General features: G+C 32.2%; 1 protein-coding gene and 1 pseudogene across 1 annotated transcript; one reads left to right on the top strand and one right to left on the bottom strand.

Moving 5' to 3' along the window:
• The first annotated feature begins 1,293 nt into the window (after positions 1 to 1,293).
• Positions 1,294 to 4,353, top strand: LOC122582148 (annotated as a pseudogene).
• A 754-nt stretch (positions 4,354 to 5,107) lies between these two features.
• LOC122583034 (signal recognition particle receptor subunit beta-like) lies at positions 5,108 to 8,353 on the bottom strand. Its single transcript, XM_043755470.1, has 6 exons — positions 7,871 to 8,353; positions 6,962 to 7,043; positions 6,777 to 6,863; positions 5,979 to 6,127; positions 5,782 to 5,863; positions 5,108 to 5,662 (listed from the first exon to the last, which is right to left on the bottom strand). Exons 3-6 carry the CDS (start codon positions 6,822 to 6,824, stop codon positions 5,585 to 5,587), a joined length of 357 nt encoding a protein of 118 aa, XP_043611405.1. The 5' UTR covers positions 6,825 to 6,863; positions 6,962 to 7,043; positions 7,871 to 8,353; the 3' UTR covers positions 5,108 to 5,584.
• Positions 8,354 to 20,436: the final 12,083 nt, after the last annotated feature.

Below are 20,436 nucleotides of genomic sequence, written 5' to 3'. Positions count from 1 at the left end.
CCTTCTTAACCCATCTATATATCATATATACCCAAATCAACTTTAAAATATCAAATTTCTCCATTCTAAACTTAAAAATATCATATATCCTCAATTGATTATTTTAATCACAAAAATCATTTAACCAATATTTTTTAATTTCATAATGACTCTTGTACCCTTTTGACTTTCTTTTAAGTAGACTAACTATATAACAAACGACATGCCATTTATTTGTTTACATAATAATACTATAGAAAAAAAACAACTTTTCTCTCTTTTTTGTTTTAAACGAGGACAACACCACAAATTATAAATATTATCATCCATCTTTGATCCTTTTGTCTAGGATTACATTGTGTTATTGAAACAATTCATGAGCACTAGCGTAAGTGTAAACACAATAATGCAGACATCTCAAAACTACCTAACTAATCTGCAAGTTCGAAAAAAAAGGAAAGAAACAACCATATATACAAATGACAATTCTACAATAAAATATATCAAAACATTCATAACATGTAGGTTGCTTCTTATTAGCCTTATCATGAAAACCCCTTTATGGCTGCACCTAAAAAGCCATATACGCATAATCTAATAATACGGTACATTCAACATTGTTAGTTAAAAACATTTCAACATTTTAAACCTTAACATCGATCTTCTTGTTTGCCGCAAATAATAGGGTATTGTGGTCATTAAATGATTTACGGATAATGATTATTGATTCTTGTGATTTAATGATAATTAAAATATGATTTTGGGGATATATGATATTTTTAATAATGAGATGGATATATATGATATTTTAAAGTGGACTTGGGGTTATTTGATATTTATATTGTTTAGCAAGGGGATATATGATATTCTCTCTACATATAATATCTTTATCTTTATATATAATAAAGCAAGATTGTTTCTTATAAGTATTTTTAGAAAGTGTTAGATGTGACAAATCCATATTTCACCTAAAAAATCTTTTATTTAATTATGATGTCATATATAAATAAAATAAAAATAACCCTTTACATGTTTAATTAAAATATTAATCATTTATTTAAAAAAAAAAATTCTCTTATATAATATTACAAATAAAATGTCTTTTTTTTATTTAGTTGATTTATTAACTATATAATTATTGTGTTAGTTGAATTATTAAATTTATATCAAATTATAATATTTCAAGAACAAACATAAAATAAATTCTTTTAATACATTTTATAATTTTAAAGTTTTAATTAATATGTCCGGGTTGAACCCGGTTATTAAATACATATAATTTCACATCTTATCCCACAACAACCACCTAACCGAATCGAATGGAGCCATCATCATCATCATCTTATTCATCGTTTTTCCGATTACTTCCACTCTTAATTTTCACACAAACATTCTTTTCATCTATCGAACCAATCGAATCCGTCCACGTTTCGCAAGATCTTTACACTCACCCATCAAGAAACACTTCTATTTCTCCACCACCATCGTCGTCGCCACCGCCGCCGCCATCATCGTACTCCACTCCGACACTGCAACCTCCCCCATTACCTACACTCCCACCATCTCCGGTTCCGGCATTGTTTGTGATTGGTGACTCTTCTGTTGATTGTGGAACTAATAACTTTCTTGGTACACTTGCTCGTGCTGATCATCTTCCTTACGGCCGTGATTTCGATACCCATCAACCCACTGGCCGGTTTTCGAATGGTCGGGTTCCCGTTGATTATCTTGGTAACAACCCATTTTACTGTTTTTTTGAATTTCTAGTTTTTTTTAATAAAATTTTGATGTTCTTGGTATGATTTTGAGTAAAGTTGTTGGTTTCAGATTACGTGTTTGATGAAATGCATAACTGAATTACTTTTTATATATATATATATATCCCTTTTTAGACTTTATTATATGAATGTATACATCAAATCATACTAATTTAGTAATTCACACGTCTCTTTGATATTCCATGATTAGTAGTCTTGAACCGAAATTTTTAACTTTGTTTCTTGATACGGGTTTGTAACGAATTAAAATGAATGTAATTTTTGCTATAAGTTTTTCTTGCATTGGCTGATAAATGTTTTTTTTTATGTAAATTTGAATCAGCATCTTATCTTGGTCTCCCATTAGTTCCGAGCTATCTAGGTCAAAGTGGGGCAGTTGAAGATATGATACACGGGTTGAATTTTGCTTCTGCGGGTGCTGGAATCATCTTTTCCAGCGGTGCAGAGTTGGTACGCTTCAAAACCCAATAGTTTGTTTAGATAAGCTTTTAGATACGATATGGATCGTAGATGTTAGTTTCTGCTGTTTCTTATGTAATGGGTAATATATGTTATGCAGGGTCAACATATTTCCTTCTCTCAGCAGATTCAGCAGGTTATGGATACCTTTCAGCAGTTCATAACAAGAATGGGTGAAAAGGCGGCTACTGATCATATTTCAAACTCAATGTTCTACATTTCTATCGGGACAAATGATTTTATACATTACTATCTCCCTGATGTGTCGGGTGTCCAATCAAAGTATGTTTCATGGAGGTTTAATCAGTTTTTAGCCAAGTCAATGAGACAGGAGATACTGGTTAGAAGAATCCTCTATCTTCTCACTTTATAATCAGGTCATAGAAGTTAGCAGTTTGGACCCATTTATGATGGCTATGTTTTATTTCTAACGGGTTAAATGGATGAAATATTTTTTCAGAAAGATGGCTAATGAGGAAACGGGTCAAAGTTATCCCCTTGTCATATAACTAAACCTCCATAACCATTCAGCTAACCAGACTTAGTTTTATAATGATAAATTGCTTGATGATTATTTATAAAAAGTTTATACTTTTGGACAAAAAAGTGTCTCGTGCCCAGCCCATTTGACCCTGGAAACATTACCCAAGACGCCTGACCTAGCACATTCTTTCCATCCGAATAGAATCTATTCTATTATACATTTATATATGCCTGTTTTGGTTTAATCTTCCATTCATGGTGCAGAATTTGTACAATGCGAAGGTTAGATGAGTAGTGGTGATGGGACTGGCACCTATTGGTTGTGCACCTTACTACTTGTGGCAATACAACAGCAACAATGGAGAATGTATCACAAAGATAAATGACATGATAATGGAATTCAATTTTGTTACGAGATACACAGTTCATGAGCTTAATAAAGAACTCGATGATGCCAATATAGTCTTTTGTGATGCTTATTTGGGATCCATGGACATCTTGAAGAATGCTGAGCATTTCGGTAAGATCATTCGGTTCTATAACTTCAAAATCATATGAAAATGAAATAAAAAAGTCACCTTGATATTTGACTCTGCAAAATCAAGTTATTTATTTTAAAATGGAATGTATTCTGTCTCTAATAGGTCAAAGGGGTAAAATCTTAAAAACTTGGCTAAAATGGAACTGGGAAAATCGATTGAGACTAGTTTGAAGTGTTTCCAGATGCTTATGGCCTCAGAAATATTAATTTGGATAACTGTAATCATTGTTTCAGCAAAATAGTTTCCATAATCTTATTTAATACATCTATAAACCCTTATAAAGAGAATAAGGTTTAAGACTTTAAGCACTTTTTACAATATTCCTAAATTATCCCTAACCCTAAAATAAGTAACACATGTTCACTTCACACCACTTCTTTGTCTCCCTTTCTTTCATACTATCAGTTTCCAGTGTGACAGTGTCCATCATCACCGACACCGACCATCGCCTTCCGTATCCATCATCACCACACTTAACTATCGTTTTTTAAATGGTACCGCTGCAACGCGAGGGCACCCATCTAGTTAGTCATTAAGATTTTAAGATAATAGCACTGTTAATGAGTGGACCAACGATATTCAACCAATTTGAACTCATATTACTGCTGCCCAAGCTGCAATTAGCTTATGTCATTTAGTGTTACGAATTCGGTTTGTAAGGTTTTGTCGATTTGTTTTTGCAGGATTTAGTGTACGAATTCGGCATGCTGTGGTTTAGGAAGATACAATGGTTGGATAATGTGCTTATCAGCTGGAATGGCTTGTAGGAATGCTTCAAATCATCTATGGTGGGACCAATTCCATCCAACAGCTGCTGTGGATGAGATTTTAGCAGAGAATGTGTGGTCTGGATTGCATACCAACATGTGTTATCCTATGAACATGAAGGACATGGTAGCGCCAACGGTTGGATGATGGGATCAAGATAAGCTTTAGTTTCTGTAAATAGAGAGATCTTTTAGTGTTTCAGTTTACTTCAGCTAAGAAAGTATAGAGAGTATAAAGCTTTAGTTAATACATAGATTTTTGTCTCATTTCTTGTTGTATGAAATGTAAATTGGTTACCAACAAAAGGTGAATATCAGTTATGCAACCTCTATCTGTGTTTACTATGTTTCTCTCTGTTGACACAAAAATGAAGTAATTGTTACCATATTGTTGAAACTTAAAACTGAAAAGAGAGAACAAGGCATGATAACATGACTTACTCTCATGATAGAGCATTCTACAAAATACTATGTAACGTGACCATGGGATAGAGGCTCTAACGACTCTTTTGATCAATGTGTTATCAGTTCCCAATTTTTTAGACTTCATAGCATCAGGATGTCTATTTTTAGAGTGATTTACTAAATGTTACTGTCGATATAAAATTTGTTCCCAATCCAATCTTTTTTCTGCTTTTATTTTTAGTTTTAACAGAAAACTCTCTCACACACGCACACTCATCACCACACAATTTTAATACACATTTGTCCCAAGTGGTACTTGAAGTTAAATCCCTAGTCATTTAGTCGTGAACAGACCTTGGATACTGCCAGATAAAAACTATTTAGTCATTTTGGTCAAAAATAATATCTCTACTCCCTTATAAAACAAAAGCCCCCTTTTTAAATTAAACTACTCCGTCTTTGAAATACCGGATTTGCTCTTGACATTTTATATTATCTTCACGCATACTTAATCTCATACTCCATCAGTGCACTTCTATGGAAACAAATGCTCCTCCATCTGAATTAGGCTTTCATTAGCGAATCACTTATACTTTTACGTTAATAACCACACCGTTACCGCTGCTACCACCAACCCTCGCCGCCAACGCCGCCACATTGCGTGGGTACCCCTCTCGTAAACAAACAAACTTGATATACAAGATAACCATTTATTTACAACACGTCAAGAGGAAGAGCACACGAAAGTTTAAAACTGGTTTAAAATATGAACATGTTTTCCAATAACATCTACTGCTAGTTAAAAAAAAGGAAATTATCTCTTTCTGAATCCAAATTTTGCTACTGTATCCAGACTTCAGTTGGTCAAATTCTGATGAACAACACACGGCACAGACGCACAGTTTTCCAACACATCATATAAAACTGTGCATTATAAAGACTAGATATGAAAGGCTCCATGCATTCCCTCAAGAACTGCTCTAATGGTAGTATTTTTCCAGTTAATCCAGCAGATGTATGACAAATATCACATTGTTTATGCACTGAGAAAATGAAAATGCTTCTTCGTGTGAACTCGTTGGATATATCTGCATCTGATACAGCTCTCCTTAAACTGTTCATTCGCAAACTCATACACGAGAAGAAAGAATAATAATCAAGGCCCGAAAATTCATTTGGATGATTCCATTTGCTGAATGATACTCATGGAAGAAAGAATAATAATCAAGGCACGATCAAAAGTACACTGCTGCAAATAAGGAAGAGACGTGAAATTCGACTTGAAACAGGAAAGAATATTTAAAAAGTAGCAAAATACAATTCTTTCTCAAGCTGTTTTCTGATAAACTCTTTTGTATGTGCAGTAACCTTATCCACCTTGTTGCAAAGGATAAGAAGTGGAATTTTCCTCTTCACAACACTAGCTTTGGTCAAAATGTAGTAGAGATACCTTTTAAAAACAAAACGAAAAATGTTAGATTCACTTAGTGTAGCTTTTATTCCACGAAGAACACAACTTAGCATATAAAGGCCTGCATTATAAAGCCTTATAAAATGTATATTACTCTGAAGCAGCACGACAGTTGGGCAAAAATTCCACTGCGTCCACAACAAATATCATGCCAGCCACTCGAGGCAAGTATTCATCCAGTTTAGGGTGAAGACGGGAGTGACCAGGAACATCAACAAGATGAACCGCCTTTGTTTTACCTTTCTGAAAAGTCGCATTCAAATGTGATGAAGATAAAAGAATTAAAAAAAAATAGTATTCACTGTATAATAGCGGCAAGTAAAAGCTGATATTGAAGAATCGCTTTTCTGAAAAATTGCATTCAAAGTGATGAAGATAAAAGAATAAAAAAAAATAGTATTCACTGTATAATAGTGGCAAGTAATAGCTGATATTGAAGAATCTTATGTTAAAAGTTAAAACTACTAAATAATACATGAGTATCGGATTGACTCTCTTGCTGCACTATAGTATGCATTGGCCTAGATATAGCAAGATGAATAGGGAAGTTGTTCTATAAGGGTCAAAACAGACTCGGTTGAAAATACTCTGTTTTTAGCAACAGTCAGTTTAGGAATGTGCAGACCACCACCACTTTTTGTCATTTAAAATATTATTTAATGCGTTAAATATGCAAAAACTATGTTACAAAACAAATTTGCAGGTTGTAGCCTATAGGTATTAAAAATAGATACACTTTAGACGACTTCACAATTTCCATTTTAGTTACATTTAGTGAACTTGACCTATTACAAGTAAACCATAACTTAAATCAACCCCACCTTAAGTATATACAAAAAACAAACTTATATAAACAGCCTTTACATCAGCCTGTGACGGTAGGGTGGTTTACCTTGGAGGTCTCCGAGTTCAATACAAAAAGGCCCTCATGGGGTTCCATTGACGTGACAGTACCTTGGTGGGAAGATCCATCACGCAGCTGCCACACACATTAAATTATGCTAAGCTTAAACTTGAACAGATATAAATGTTGACAGAATGAATCTCAAGGCAAGCATAACTTTCTACGACGTTTACCTTGTAAAAAAGAACAGTTTCCCACCACCACTAAGCCCGCTGAGCACTATGGCGTTAGAAACTGTACGCTTGAGAACACATACTGCAAGGGGATTCAGAGAAACGGTTACAAAAATTGCAGAAAGGTACAACCTTTCTGAAGCAAAGTACAGGCATGAATATAAATTTATAGATGCGAGTGTATAACTGTTAACAATAGCATGGTCAATATAGTTCGTATATGAGAAATAAAGTACTCGAAACCCATAATTACACAGAAGGAAATAGAAAGAATTATGTTCCTAGAAGTATGATTACATGGTTCACAAGGAAGCTAATAAACATCCATAAGTACTTAACGGGGTATATTTAAGTGAAAATAACGGTATATTGAGCAAACCTAAACATAGCACCTGGACGCAAAACGTAAGCTTATTGTTAACTATGTCATGGCAGCTACTTAAAGACCACCTCTTACATATATAGATATTTAGATTCTGCAGTGAATAATGAGATATCTGGAACTTTCTATAAAAATTTTCTTCTTTCACAGTTGAATTTTAAAGTCTCTATTTTGGCCATTTATTGGGGATTTCTTATTCATGTATTTACCGTCCGATACATAAACAGTTCTGAATAATTTCTTCATAGATATTATCAGCATGCAAAATCCGAATTTGGAGATCACAAGCTATAGAGTGACCAATCAGCACCATATAAATGACACAAAGGAACAACCACATAGACCTACTATCCAAAACTTTGACAAATTACGCACTATCTTTAATATGAAAACTAATGAGAAGGGCCTGAGTGCCTGACGATAAACCAGCAGAGAAATGTCTAATAATAAAAAGAACTGTTAAACACGATGGTAACCAACTCTACCAAATTCCTAATGAAAGTAAAAACAACATAACATTGTGGTACCTGGTTATTGATGCATGGGTGATTTTGGAAATTTCCATTTACTCCCTTTAGAAGTTCCGCTAAACGTCCTAGGTATTTACAAGAAAAAACTTGGGGTACAATGTCATGATGCGTTGTGATTGCTTGGAGATGACTTCTGGGTAACCAGTACAAAGGACCAAATTGTAGGATCTAGTCAGACACTTACATTAGGGAATTAAAACAATACCTACTATTCCCATTCCCGAAGATGACATCTACACCAAAAAGATTACTTGAGACGCCAAAATTATGTTGTCGTTGTATTTATTTTGCCTTTATTTTTATTGTTACTCTTTTCCATCTCCTTCTCACTCTCTCCATATTCTCATATCCGCAAGAAAGATATTACTATGGTTCCATTTATGCAACCGTGTCATTAAAAAAGGACCTTGAATCTTCCCAATTGGATCCTTGTACTGCCATTGTTTTCCTCCTTCATTTACTTTTGGACCACTCTCCAGAATATCTTCTATCGAAGGCACATATCTCACTTTCATTTGTAAAACTTGGTATTGTAAGCTTCTGTCTCTTCCTTGATCCCACAGATGTTCAATATGCGGTACTAAACATGGTGAAGTGACATCTTAAAACTTTGTTTAAAAATTGTTACTCAACAAATTTCTACTTAACTCATAGTTCTTGCCCGAACTTTTAGATGTACCTGTACCTCTCCCAGATTCTTTTGAAGGGTAGTCTAGTCTTGTAAATATCTACATAAATATTTTTGAACAAATGAATAAAAACACATGGAAGTAACGAAGTGTCAGATATTCTGCAAACTGAAGAATACCTTGTTTTATTCCATCTTCATCTGCATTATCTTTGGATTTGTAATTTAGATCCATAGTATGATCACCATGAGCTACAGAAATATCTTGTATCCTCCAGGTACGTTCTTCCACGGTCTTTATAACTTGTAATTCAGTGTGTTTCTTATTACTCGCTATTTTCAAACATTTCCTTCCTGATCACATAAGAAACAAAAGGAGTTATGATCTAACATGAAATTACTAAACCATCATCATGGGCCAAATGGGTAAAATAGAAAGAGCTGGATGGGCCAAAAAGGGTTAGAAGTTGTCTAAACACTTTTCTCAAATTTCTAAAAGCCACAAAATCATTTTATTCGGAAATCTTGATTTTTGGTATTGAAAAGAATATAATTTCTGTAATCATGTTCTACCAACGTGACTCGACCAGTTCCAAAAAAAAACTACCTGTTTTGACCCCTTACCCAACCCGCCCATTTTGACCCATCAAGTTAAGTATCTCTCTCTAGTTGTGATGTCAAACGATTGCAGTTTCTTGAAAAATGAACACCACATACACAATTAACTAATGATCAGAATCAGTAAAAGTTTCAAGAAAAAGTTTTGATTTTTGGTATTGAAAGAATATAAATTTTGTAATCATGTTCTACCAACCTGACTCAACCTGGTTCCAAAAAAACCTACCCGTCTCGACCTCTTATCCAACCCGCCTGTTTTGACCCATCAAGTTAAGTATCTCTCTCTAGTTGTCATGTCAAACAACTGCAGTTTCTTGAAAATGAACACCACATACACAAATAATTAATGATCAGAATCAGTAAAAGTTTCAAGAATTTACCAGCAATCCAGCAGACACATAACCGAACCCGTAATCTATGCTCCTTAACTGATGTTCAATATTTATGGCTGGACGGGTATTAGGAAAAGCGGCTCCAATGAAAGGAGGATTTGGTTAGGAGTTGCACGAGCCGCTCCACACAATTACAGTCTTCTGTTGCTTGTTGTACCCGCACCACCCATGGACAATCTACCACCTTTTTTGGCACTTCGTTGCTTCATTGGACTTGGTTTTGAACCAAAGAGTGCTTCCTGCTATCAGTTGTCCCTCATGTTTCTTCTAGTCCATAAATACGAAAGGTTATCCTTTAGACATACATTATGCTCCCTAAAAAGAAAGCTAACAACCTTAGTACTATAATATCATACATACCCTTTGCTTCTTTCATTCTTCCTCTTTATATTGCCTCGATATCTTATTGTCCTCGATCATTGAAAGAAGCCGAACCTGATGTAAAATTAAGATCGCAAGAAATCTCTAATTCAAGTTATGTTTATTATGTTAAACGGGTCAACGGGTTAGACTCTTCCAAAATGATATCATAATCATCAAAGCATAAACCTCTTAATCAATTCGTCAAAAATACATGTTTTGTTCATATAATGTGCTATTTTATTTTTGAGGAGCTAACTATGTAAAAGCTTAAAAACTTAGGGCGGAAAATAGTTTGGGTGAACCTGAGCTTGTTTAATCTATATAAAAATTACTCATCCAACCCGCACTTTATTCATGTCACTAACAAACCAACATATATTAGCATCAAACTCTTACCTCATCATAAGTAAATTCAAAGCCTATTTCGTTCTCCCAGAATACTGTCTTCACCGCCAAAGCTTCCACCATTCCTGTTTCAAATATTGTCTTCTGTTTCAGACTGTTAACTACACACACACATATAATTTGGTGCAGGCTAAAGTTCGTTTATCTATGGAATTAAGCTGATCCATCCTGATCAGCTGAATAACCCGTATGAACAACTTAGGCTATGTACGTATTGGCTGGTAATTCGCTGTCCAAGATGATTTGCAAACATATTAAATTCAAATAATATTTTCCAAGTGAATAAAGTAAAACAAAAAATGACCTATGTACACCAAACCCAGTATTACAATGAAATTTAAGGAATTAAGGCTAAAGCAAACCTGATACAACTCTAGATTGGCAAATGTAAAACTATGTAAACCTAGACGACTGTTATTACTTTTGTGAAAAAATCTTATTTTCGTCAACATAGGCTTCCCAGATCCACCGGTGAAATCTAATTCTACGACCAGCAAAAATCGGTAAGATGATGAAAAAATGGTTAAACCAAACTAAAAAGTGCAAGTTCTGTATGGCCCGACTGTTATTACAAATGTGGGAAACTTGTAACTAAATTTAAAATCATCAAAACTTGGTACAGTCACTAATATCTACAATGGAAATGAATCTTTGGGATTATTTAGGCGTTGAGAAACAGAAATAAGCTCATATTTAAAAACACCTAAATATGTTCTTATAATAAATCACCATTAGAGATGCTCTTATATCATATACGAGCATAGTGTCCGTTAAAAGGTGATGGTGGGCTGGGGTAACAATATAAAAAGAAGGTGGCGTGGAGATCACGGATAAAAGGTCGATGAGAGTGTGTAATGATTAGAGACTGTGAAAAATGATGATATATAAGAGTTTTATGTATAAGTAGGGGTGTTTTGAAAAAAAAATGTTTACTTTTATGAAATCCAATACTCTTTATAAGAGAGTATAGATATAGTTATAACATTCTTGTTTGCCATTATAGTAGTTCTTTTTTACCTATATATTAATTGATTAAAATTTTATATTATTTAAAAAAGGTTTTCTTTCTTAAATATATATATTTGAAATGTCACGTGTAGCTTAAATAAAATGTCTCAAAGGTTTAAGGCCTTGTTTTTTTTTTATTTAATAAACTTAATAGTTAAGAACTTAATCATTCGGTTAAAATCATGTTTCTTTTTTAACTTAATACATAAAAATAACCGTCATTTACCTAAATTTTACTTAACACACATTTTTAATACATTCAGTCATTTAATACACTTGGGACTAAAAAAAATGGGCCCTAAATCTTATTTCAGTGATTAGGAATTGGGATACTTTATTACTTTTCCACGTCATATTGGGCCTCTATGGATTCATTTTTATTGTTAGTAACTATATGGGCCTTGGTTATGTTAATAGGTGTATATGGGCTTCTACTTGAGATCTTTTGTTTCATGTTTTTATTGAATTTGGATGTGTGGATTTTATTAAGGAAAACCAGTGGCGCGTCGAAAACCTACTTGGTTAGATAAAGTGGTTAAAGCTTTTATCTTTAGAATTAGAGGTCAATGGTTTGATTTTCATGTCCAACAAGGTTGAAGGTTCCTTTCTTCCGTTAATAGAACCTGAAAGGAGTCTCTCTACCTTTGGTAGGAGTAAGGTTGTCTACATCTCAACATCCCTTATACACATTCGAAGACGGTATTGGAACCCAAAACCTATGGAAGATACATTGAGAGTTACCTTACTTTTAGTGACATGTCAAGTCTCTTCTTCGGATCATACCCGACGATAACCACACACTGTTTAGGCATAGTGGCAGTGATGGTACGATAGATCCGAGTTCAGAATGTGTATATGATCTTGATGATAGTTCTGAATTCGAAATGGGACAAGTTTTGTTGAGATTGATTAGTATCTTAGACTGAACTAAATATAAAAATAATAATGTTCGGACATGTTGCGACATTAATAAATCGTATTCTTAACAATTAACAATAAAAATTACAATCTTTTAAAAAAAATTTAAATTAAACGATGACATGGAATAAAGAGTTGGATGAAATATGCGTCAAGAACGATGGGATTAATAGTTCAAGAAAATAAATCGTAACTTAAATTAGATTGAAGCATTGTAACTCATTTACGCAAATATTAAAAGTTCTTACGTAATTCAGCTATGACTTATGACCATGTCTAAGAAACAAATTTAAAAAAGTACTTTCTAGTTTTCTCAAGTGGTTGAGCACATGCTTTATAAGTAGGTGGTCTTGGGTTTAAGACTTGGAAAGTACATAAGAAGTTTTTTTAATAAAGGCTTGGCTTAGATATACCCAGATTCAAGTCTAATGAGACAGGGTTTATCTCTATTGATCGTCGTACCTTCAGGCGGATTAGTAGGGGGTTTTCCCCCATCGAGTATTTGAAATAGGCAAATCTACTTCGAGGGTGTTCTCTAACGCGGACCCGGTTAAGATAGCGTATGTTAGACCTCCCGCTGTCAAATCGCGACACGAAGTTCTCAAGCGAAATTCACTTTTAAAAAAAAAAAACAAATTTAAAAAAAACATACCTACAATTCAACAATTCATTATATCATAGTCGTCAATATCATGACTATACAAACTCCAAGCAATTTTCATAAAAACAACTTTCAACATTCTTTCAGAGTTTCATACAACCTGTAAAGAACAATTCATCAAGTCACTTAAATTTATGATAATACAACTACAAAAGCGATCATTAAAAAGACTTGAGAGTTAAGACTCGAGACTTGAATGAATTCGCTATCATTTGTAAGTTGTAACATGCAACACAACGTACACACTAACAATTTAACAAATTCAACTATCAAATATCATTAGTCAAAGTCCCTAATTAGTAATTACCATGACCAGACAAAAACTAATACTAACACTCGTTCAACAACTTTCACCATTCAAATCACTTGACAAGTTTATGACTAGAAAAAACTACAAAAATATGTGCGTATAGACCATTCAAACAAGTTTCAAATGTAAATAAAATTTTTCAAGCCACCTACAAATTGCTTGAATAGTACTTGATGTAATATTGTTTAAACTTTAGACTTTGATCCATTTAACTTGTTTGAATTCATAAGTTCCTATTCAAACCGCAAAAAAGTATCATCTTTTTTACCACTGATTTTCATTTATTAAATTTTTCGGTTGATCCGTATTTGAACAATAATATGTTTGTTTTGTATGAATTCTATATATATAATTATACATATTTTTATTTAACTATTATTATACAAAATTATACGTTTTTTAAATATATGTTTTTTACGTTTTTTATCAGCTAATGTGGAGTTAGCAGGGGCGGAACTACATTGACACAAGGGGTAGCCCAGGCTGCAGGTCCGCTAAATTCATGTAGTTAAAATTTTTCAAAAAATGATGTATTTTTTAATGGTGCTACGGATCAAATAAATATGAGATACCGGTCTTGTAACTAACTTTAAACTTTTGAAACATTTTTTTTTTATCAATAAATGTTTTAAAGATGTATCTGTACAACTAAATAATAAAAAAACTATTAAAAATGCCAAAAATTCTAAAAAATCCATTAAAATAGCCAAAAATCTGTTATAAAATGCTAAAAATTGTAACAATTTTGTCGTTATCGTTGTTATCGTTACTTTATGCCGATACAATGCTAGTTGAAAAAAATTTGTGCTACCAGTCACTTCCGGTTCAGGTTCTGCCACTGGGAGTTAGCCCACTTGTTAGAAGTTATGCGATAATCAAGTCAATTTGATATGTTTCACTAGAACTCTAGCTAGCTATGGCAAATTTGCATATATATATATAGGGGTGAGTTATTTTGAGAACCATCAAAAAAAAAAAACGCGAGAACCAATCCTGGCCATTGATTTTGATCTTGATGATATTTAATTTTCTCTCTCCTCATTTTCACCCAATTCATTCAAATGGTTTTATCTCACAAACCGTACATCGTCAAACGAAAAAAAAAGCATGGGTAGTCTTAAAATTTCGTGCTCTTTCATTAGAGATGCGACTTGATATACTTTTGACAAACTTTTAAATTTCGATTTTTTTTTTAATTTTTTTTTTAGCGATAATCCTACACATGTGTAGGACAGGTAAAAAAAAAATTCGAAAAAAAAAAAAAAATTTCGAAATTTAAAAGTTTGTCAAAAGTATATCAAGTAGCATTTCTAATGAAAGAGGACGAAATTTTAAGACTACCCATGGTTTTTTTTTCGTCTAACGATGCACGGTTTGTGAGATAAAACGTTTTGAAAAATTTGGATGAAAGTGATGAGAGAGAAAAAAGAAGATGAGATGTATGGCCCAGATTGGTTCTCGCGTTCTTTTTTTTTATAGTTCTCAAAATAACTTTCCTATATATATATATATATATATTATATTTATGAAATGAAGTGTTTAGAGTGTGGTTGTTTCCTGCCGGTCTCTTCAGCTTGGAAGTCCCTACTACTTAACTCGATTTATTCTTAATGTTTCCCTAAAGAGAAACACACGTACGTTTGATGAACAAAACTTTATATATGGTGGAGAAAATTATATTTCTAGTTGATTATTTAATATACTGAATATCTAACACTACATCTCAAGCGAAGCGTGTAAAGCTTAATTATTTATACAAATTATATTGATATATATATATATATATATATATATATATATTGATTCTATTTAGCAACTTGGACTGTTTGGTTCATATGTTGGTAGAATGGAACTAATTAAAAATTCCCTATGTTAATTGAATATAATAATCATGCCCCTATGAAAGGAATTATAATCTAATCTTATATATCTTCTTATATTAAACAACGTACAGTTGGTTAATTTTAAAGCAAATCACTTTATCATCATAAATTTGTTTACCTGTATATTAGAAAGAAAATAATACCAATATATTATTCTTTTTACTTTCACAATAGATCAAAATTACATTATCTTCGTTAACGACTATGATAACAAAATCCTTATTGTATAAATATGGAGTTAGATGATTGTTTGACAATCCATGATCCTCCCAAGTATGACATGGAAGTATGGAATGCCCAAATTTGTACCAAGGCACCACCCTCCTATCGAATTGTATTCTAATAAACTAACTAGTTAATCAACCCGGGTTCAACCCGGACATATTAATTAAAATTTTAAAATTATAAATAATATTAAAATATATATATATATATGATGTTTGTAATTAAAAAATTATAACTTGATATAAATCTAATAATTCAACTAACACAATAACTATGTATAGTTAATAAATCACTAACACAATAATAATTTTTTAAAATAAAAATGACTACTGCATTAAGTAAATTAAAAAAGACAAATATTATCCAAGATAGATTTTTTTCTTTATATAAATGATTGACTTGATATAAATCTAATAATTCAACTAACACAATAACTATATATAGTTAATAAATCACTAACACAATAATAATTTTTAAAATAAAAATGACTACTACATTAAGTAAATAAAAAAAGACAAATATTATCTAAGAGAGATTTTTTTTTCTTTATATAAATGATTAATACTTTTATTAAAGATTATGACATCATAATTAAATAAAAAATTTTTAAAGTGAACTATGGATGTGCCACATCAAAAACTTCCTAAAACTACTTATAAAAAATAATCTTGTTTTATTATATATAGAGATTTATTCCCCTACAAATTGGACCGATAGAATCATGTGATTCAAAAACCGAAACTAAGAGCAAAATCCGAAAAAACAGAAACTCCAAAAACTTCAATTATGGTCTTTCAATTTTCATACCCGTAAGAAAGGTACACGCATTTAATTTTCCTTTGGAACAACTACTCAGCGTTGGATGTAAGAAAGTCTGACTAAGACCACCTAGTTAAGACAACCAATTATCCTAGTTTGAGTAGGCCTTCATTATTAGTCGATGAGAAATAAGTCTGAGTTTGAAAGTTAGCTTCTAAAAACGTGATGACCATTGAATAGTAAAATAAACAACTTTTATATATGTCCTTGGATCGATCTAGTCTAACTGAACATTTAATGTCTCTTAGCTCTTTCAGTCAAATGTTGGTTACGAGTTCTAAACTTTTAAAAGGCATTTTGGGAAGTCCTTGCCAATGAGGTGGGACATGGAGGTTTTTTCCAAGCATTTAGCTGGTTTCTTCCAGAACGGTAATGGAACTTCCACCGCCAGTCATGCCCTCGGATTGACTGTGTCGGTGACGTGGTCGATCTCTACAGGACGATAAAGACTGAATAGATATGTCGCTAAGTCCAATCACCAATGTTATTCAAAAAAAAAAAACCTTTATATCTATACAGTTATAGGGTAACCCGTAATCAGAATCGTTTAATACGATCCAGTTTCAGATGGCTAGTGAAAGAAATAAATTGTTGAACCCCGAAAATAAAGTCAAAATTTTTTACTAGCAGCCTAACCAAAAACTCTCGTTTGCACCCTTAAACATATGTATGACACCTATAAATTTACCGCGGAAATAATAGAGGCATGGGCGGATCCAGGGCCTGATGGCTAATACACAGTATATTACAAGTTATAATATATTGATTTTGAAAGGGGAAAAAAAGGCACAAACTCAAAAAAATTCGATAGAACAATTTGTCTTTTATGAAAATTATAACTGTAGAATGATTATTAGCACAAAAAGGTTGTCAACGCCATTTAAGCTTGAATGATTAGCGCAAAAAGGTTAACGCCATTCAAGCTTTTCCTTAAAGTAGTAATATATTCATTATCTTTTTTATTGACACAAAATTCTCAATTAACAAGATTGGATAAGTGGTTACATCTTTGTCAAGGGTTCGATCATCGCAAGATCGGAAATACTTTTCTACTTTAGGTGAAAACTGAATGTAGCCTTTCTTTAAGTAGGTGTAAGGATATTTACATATTAACGTCGCCTTGTTTAAAGTTGTAAACAGTATTGAGATTCAAAAACCATGAAAGAAGTTGCAAAAGTGTTAATATATATAAGATTTTCTAGTACACTTGTTTATGTCTGTTGGAGATGATAAAAAGTATACAGATTCTCATGCTCCTTGCCTGCCAAAGTTTCAATGAAATGCTTCGAGTTTTACACGAGAAATATCGAGGAGAATAACATAGAAAACAATGCATAAAAAATTCATGTAAAGCAAAACTTTGGAACCCAGATCATATTCTTTGATTCACAAGTGGAATGGTTTGAAATTAAAATGCAGTTATTTAAGGGGCAACTTTTGTACGAGAAACTATTATAAATGATATCGTAATAGACCTCCATTAACAAAAGTAGCAATGCTTGGACTCTTTAATTAGTATAAACTTATCAAGGCACTTTGGAGTTGACCATACTATTTGCGTACTCTTCCTTTTCCAGGATCATTTGGAGTTTGCTTTCTTGATGATTAGTTTTAAATATATTATTCTCTACAAACATTATATACTATAGTTAAGAATAGCATGTTCATAGTTTAAAATTAGATATGTCATAACATACAAAAACTTGTTAAGATACAAACCTATTATAATCAAACACAAACACGATAGGATATTTAAATAATCGTGTAATTTTCCAAACATGACCACGAAACCAAAATTAACAGGTTACACATTAGGATCTATTAAAAAACTTGTTAACATATATATATTCTGTAAAAGTCTTTAACTAATACTTTGATAAAGATCCTTAAACAATACAAACATTCATAGAAATCTTAACTAATACGTAAAGATAATAATTCTTATTGTGAAAAAGAAGAAATGAAATTAAGGATTTTGGGTTTAACTTTATAATACAATATACATATTATATTATATTACAGGGGACAATCAAATAAGAAGAGTCTAAAAATAAGAACACGGTGATAATTCTTAAAACTACATTTTGATAAATTAAAAGTCCATAAAACTGACATAGTGCATAACTATTATCATTATTTAAGTGTTTACATTGATCCATCAAAATCGAAAAAATCACATTTTTTGTTCGATGCACAAAACAAAAAACGTGATTTTTTTAATTTTGACGGATCAATGTGTTGTTAAACACTTAAATAATAATAATTAGTTATGCACAATTTTAGTTTTATGGACTTTTAATGCATCAAAATGATGTTTTTAAGTGTTATCACAGTTCTTATTTTAAGACTGTTCTCACCGGAGTGTTACCCTTATATTATATATATATATATATATATATATACATATACATATTATATATATTAGTAAAGTTCTTGTAAGAACCGTTCACATATGTAAATGTTATTTTTCACATATATCATTTACATATAAATATTAAGTTACTCATATAATCAAAAGGTTTCCATGATTTTTTCACTCTAATTGTTCCTACATTATCATCTTTTCTATGTATATATATATATAAAATAAGAATTACTTTTAAAGTGAAGACAGTGTGTAAATATTCAAAATTTTCATTTATGCATTATAAGACCACAAATATATGCTTGTATCTTAAGTGTCATTATTTAACTAATTGATGCGTCAAAACTATCAAAATCACGTTTGTTAATTTATGCATCATGTATCCAAGATGGATGGAAAACTAAAATATGTTTGTAATTAGGGGTGATCATGAGCTCAACCCGGCCCGACCCGCCTCAACCTGGCCCGGCCCGTGACCCGAAAATTATAAAATATGTGGAACGAGGACCGGCCCATGTTTCATTGGGTCGGTCCGGTCTGGGTTAGCATGCGTGCTCGACAATGTTTTAAAAACCAGTATTTTAGTTATACCGGCGTGGAAAAATTTTCCGGTATTACCGGTATTATCGGTAATACCGGAAATACCGGCCGGTACGACTATTTTTAATTTATTATATTTTTTGTGTAAAAATCCTACAAAACTTGTTACAATTTAACAAAAATAGTCAAAATGCAATTATAATTTACTCAAAAATAATACCAAATATGTATTTCATAACAAAATATAGGTTTTAAAGTTCACAAATAACAAAAAATAACATTAAAGTATCAAAAAAATAATTTTTTTAAAAAATCAAATTTTATTTTTTGAAAATACCGGAAATACCGGTATGGTAATACCGGAAAATACCAGGAATACCGGGAATACCGGAAATACCGGCCGATATTGAATTGTGAAAATACCGGACTTAAAATACCGGCGTGGTCTCTGGTACCGGTAATACCGGCCGGTATTTACCGGTATTTAAAACATTGGGGCTCGGGTTTTTTGCGGGTCAACCCGTAACCCGGAGTCCAACAATATATTTATGGTTTTTTATGGTTTTCATAATAATGGTTTAACTACAATACAATATCTCATTATGGTTCTCGTTTTGGCTGTGCTTTAACTATCAACAACAACATTAAAAAAAATGTGAGAATTCCTAATTACATTATTAACATGATTTTATATAAAAAGAGTTTGTTGGATGGAATTGAAAACCAAATCAAATACTGAAATACATATATAAATATATAAAAATACTAGTAAAAATATTATTACAATATATAATATATATTTACGTGAGTATACATAAGTCCTATAACAATGTAATGTCAATGTTGGCCGGGTTAAGGGTTCTCTGATTTTTCCCCGGGTTAGCCCGGCCCGGCCCACAACCCGAGATTTTCATTATAGGCCCATGGACCGGACCATATACTTAACGGGTTGGGTCGGGTTCGGTTTTTACGGGCCGATTAAACGGGTTTGACGGGTTGACCCGTATTTTGATCACCCCTATTTGTAATATAAAACAAAATAGTAATAGTACACCAACTTAATGTTATAAGAATCATGAAAGTTTATTGATTAATTTACCGGCCACATCTATACATTATATGTTTATACAATTTGCTCTAAAAGTTTTACTATATACCAAATGGGTAATATCAATTAATATTTCATAATCTTATATACTTTGGTTGTTTTGAATAAATAAAATTTAAAAAGAAGTTACTTTCTATCTAACACGAATTTATTTTAGTTAGGATTTGTGAAGTAGGAACTTTAGACCAAACACTAACTTCATTAAATATAAGACATTACTATGCACAAAGGAACCTTCATTGCATCTTTAGAGGTCTCATGTAACATCTATAAATAAGCCTTACATGCGTGTGTGTCTTCCACATCACATAAAACTCACA

This window comes from Erigeron canadensis, chromosome 9 (genome assembly GCF_010389155.1).
Source record: "Erigeron canadensis isolate Cc75 chromosome 9, C_canadensis_v1, whole genome shotgun sequence".
Classification (NCBI taxonomy): Eukaryota; Viridiplantae; Streptophyta; class Magnoliopsida; order Asterales; family Asteraceae; genus Erigeron; species Erigeron canadensis.
This window is presented reverse-complemented; position numbering and strand designations above follow the sequence as displayed.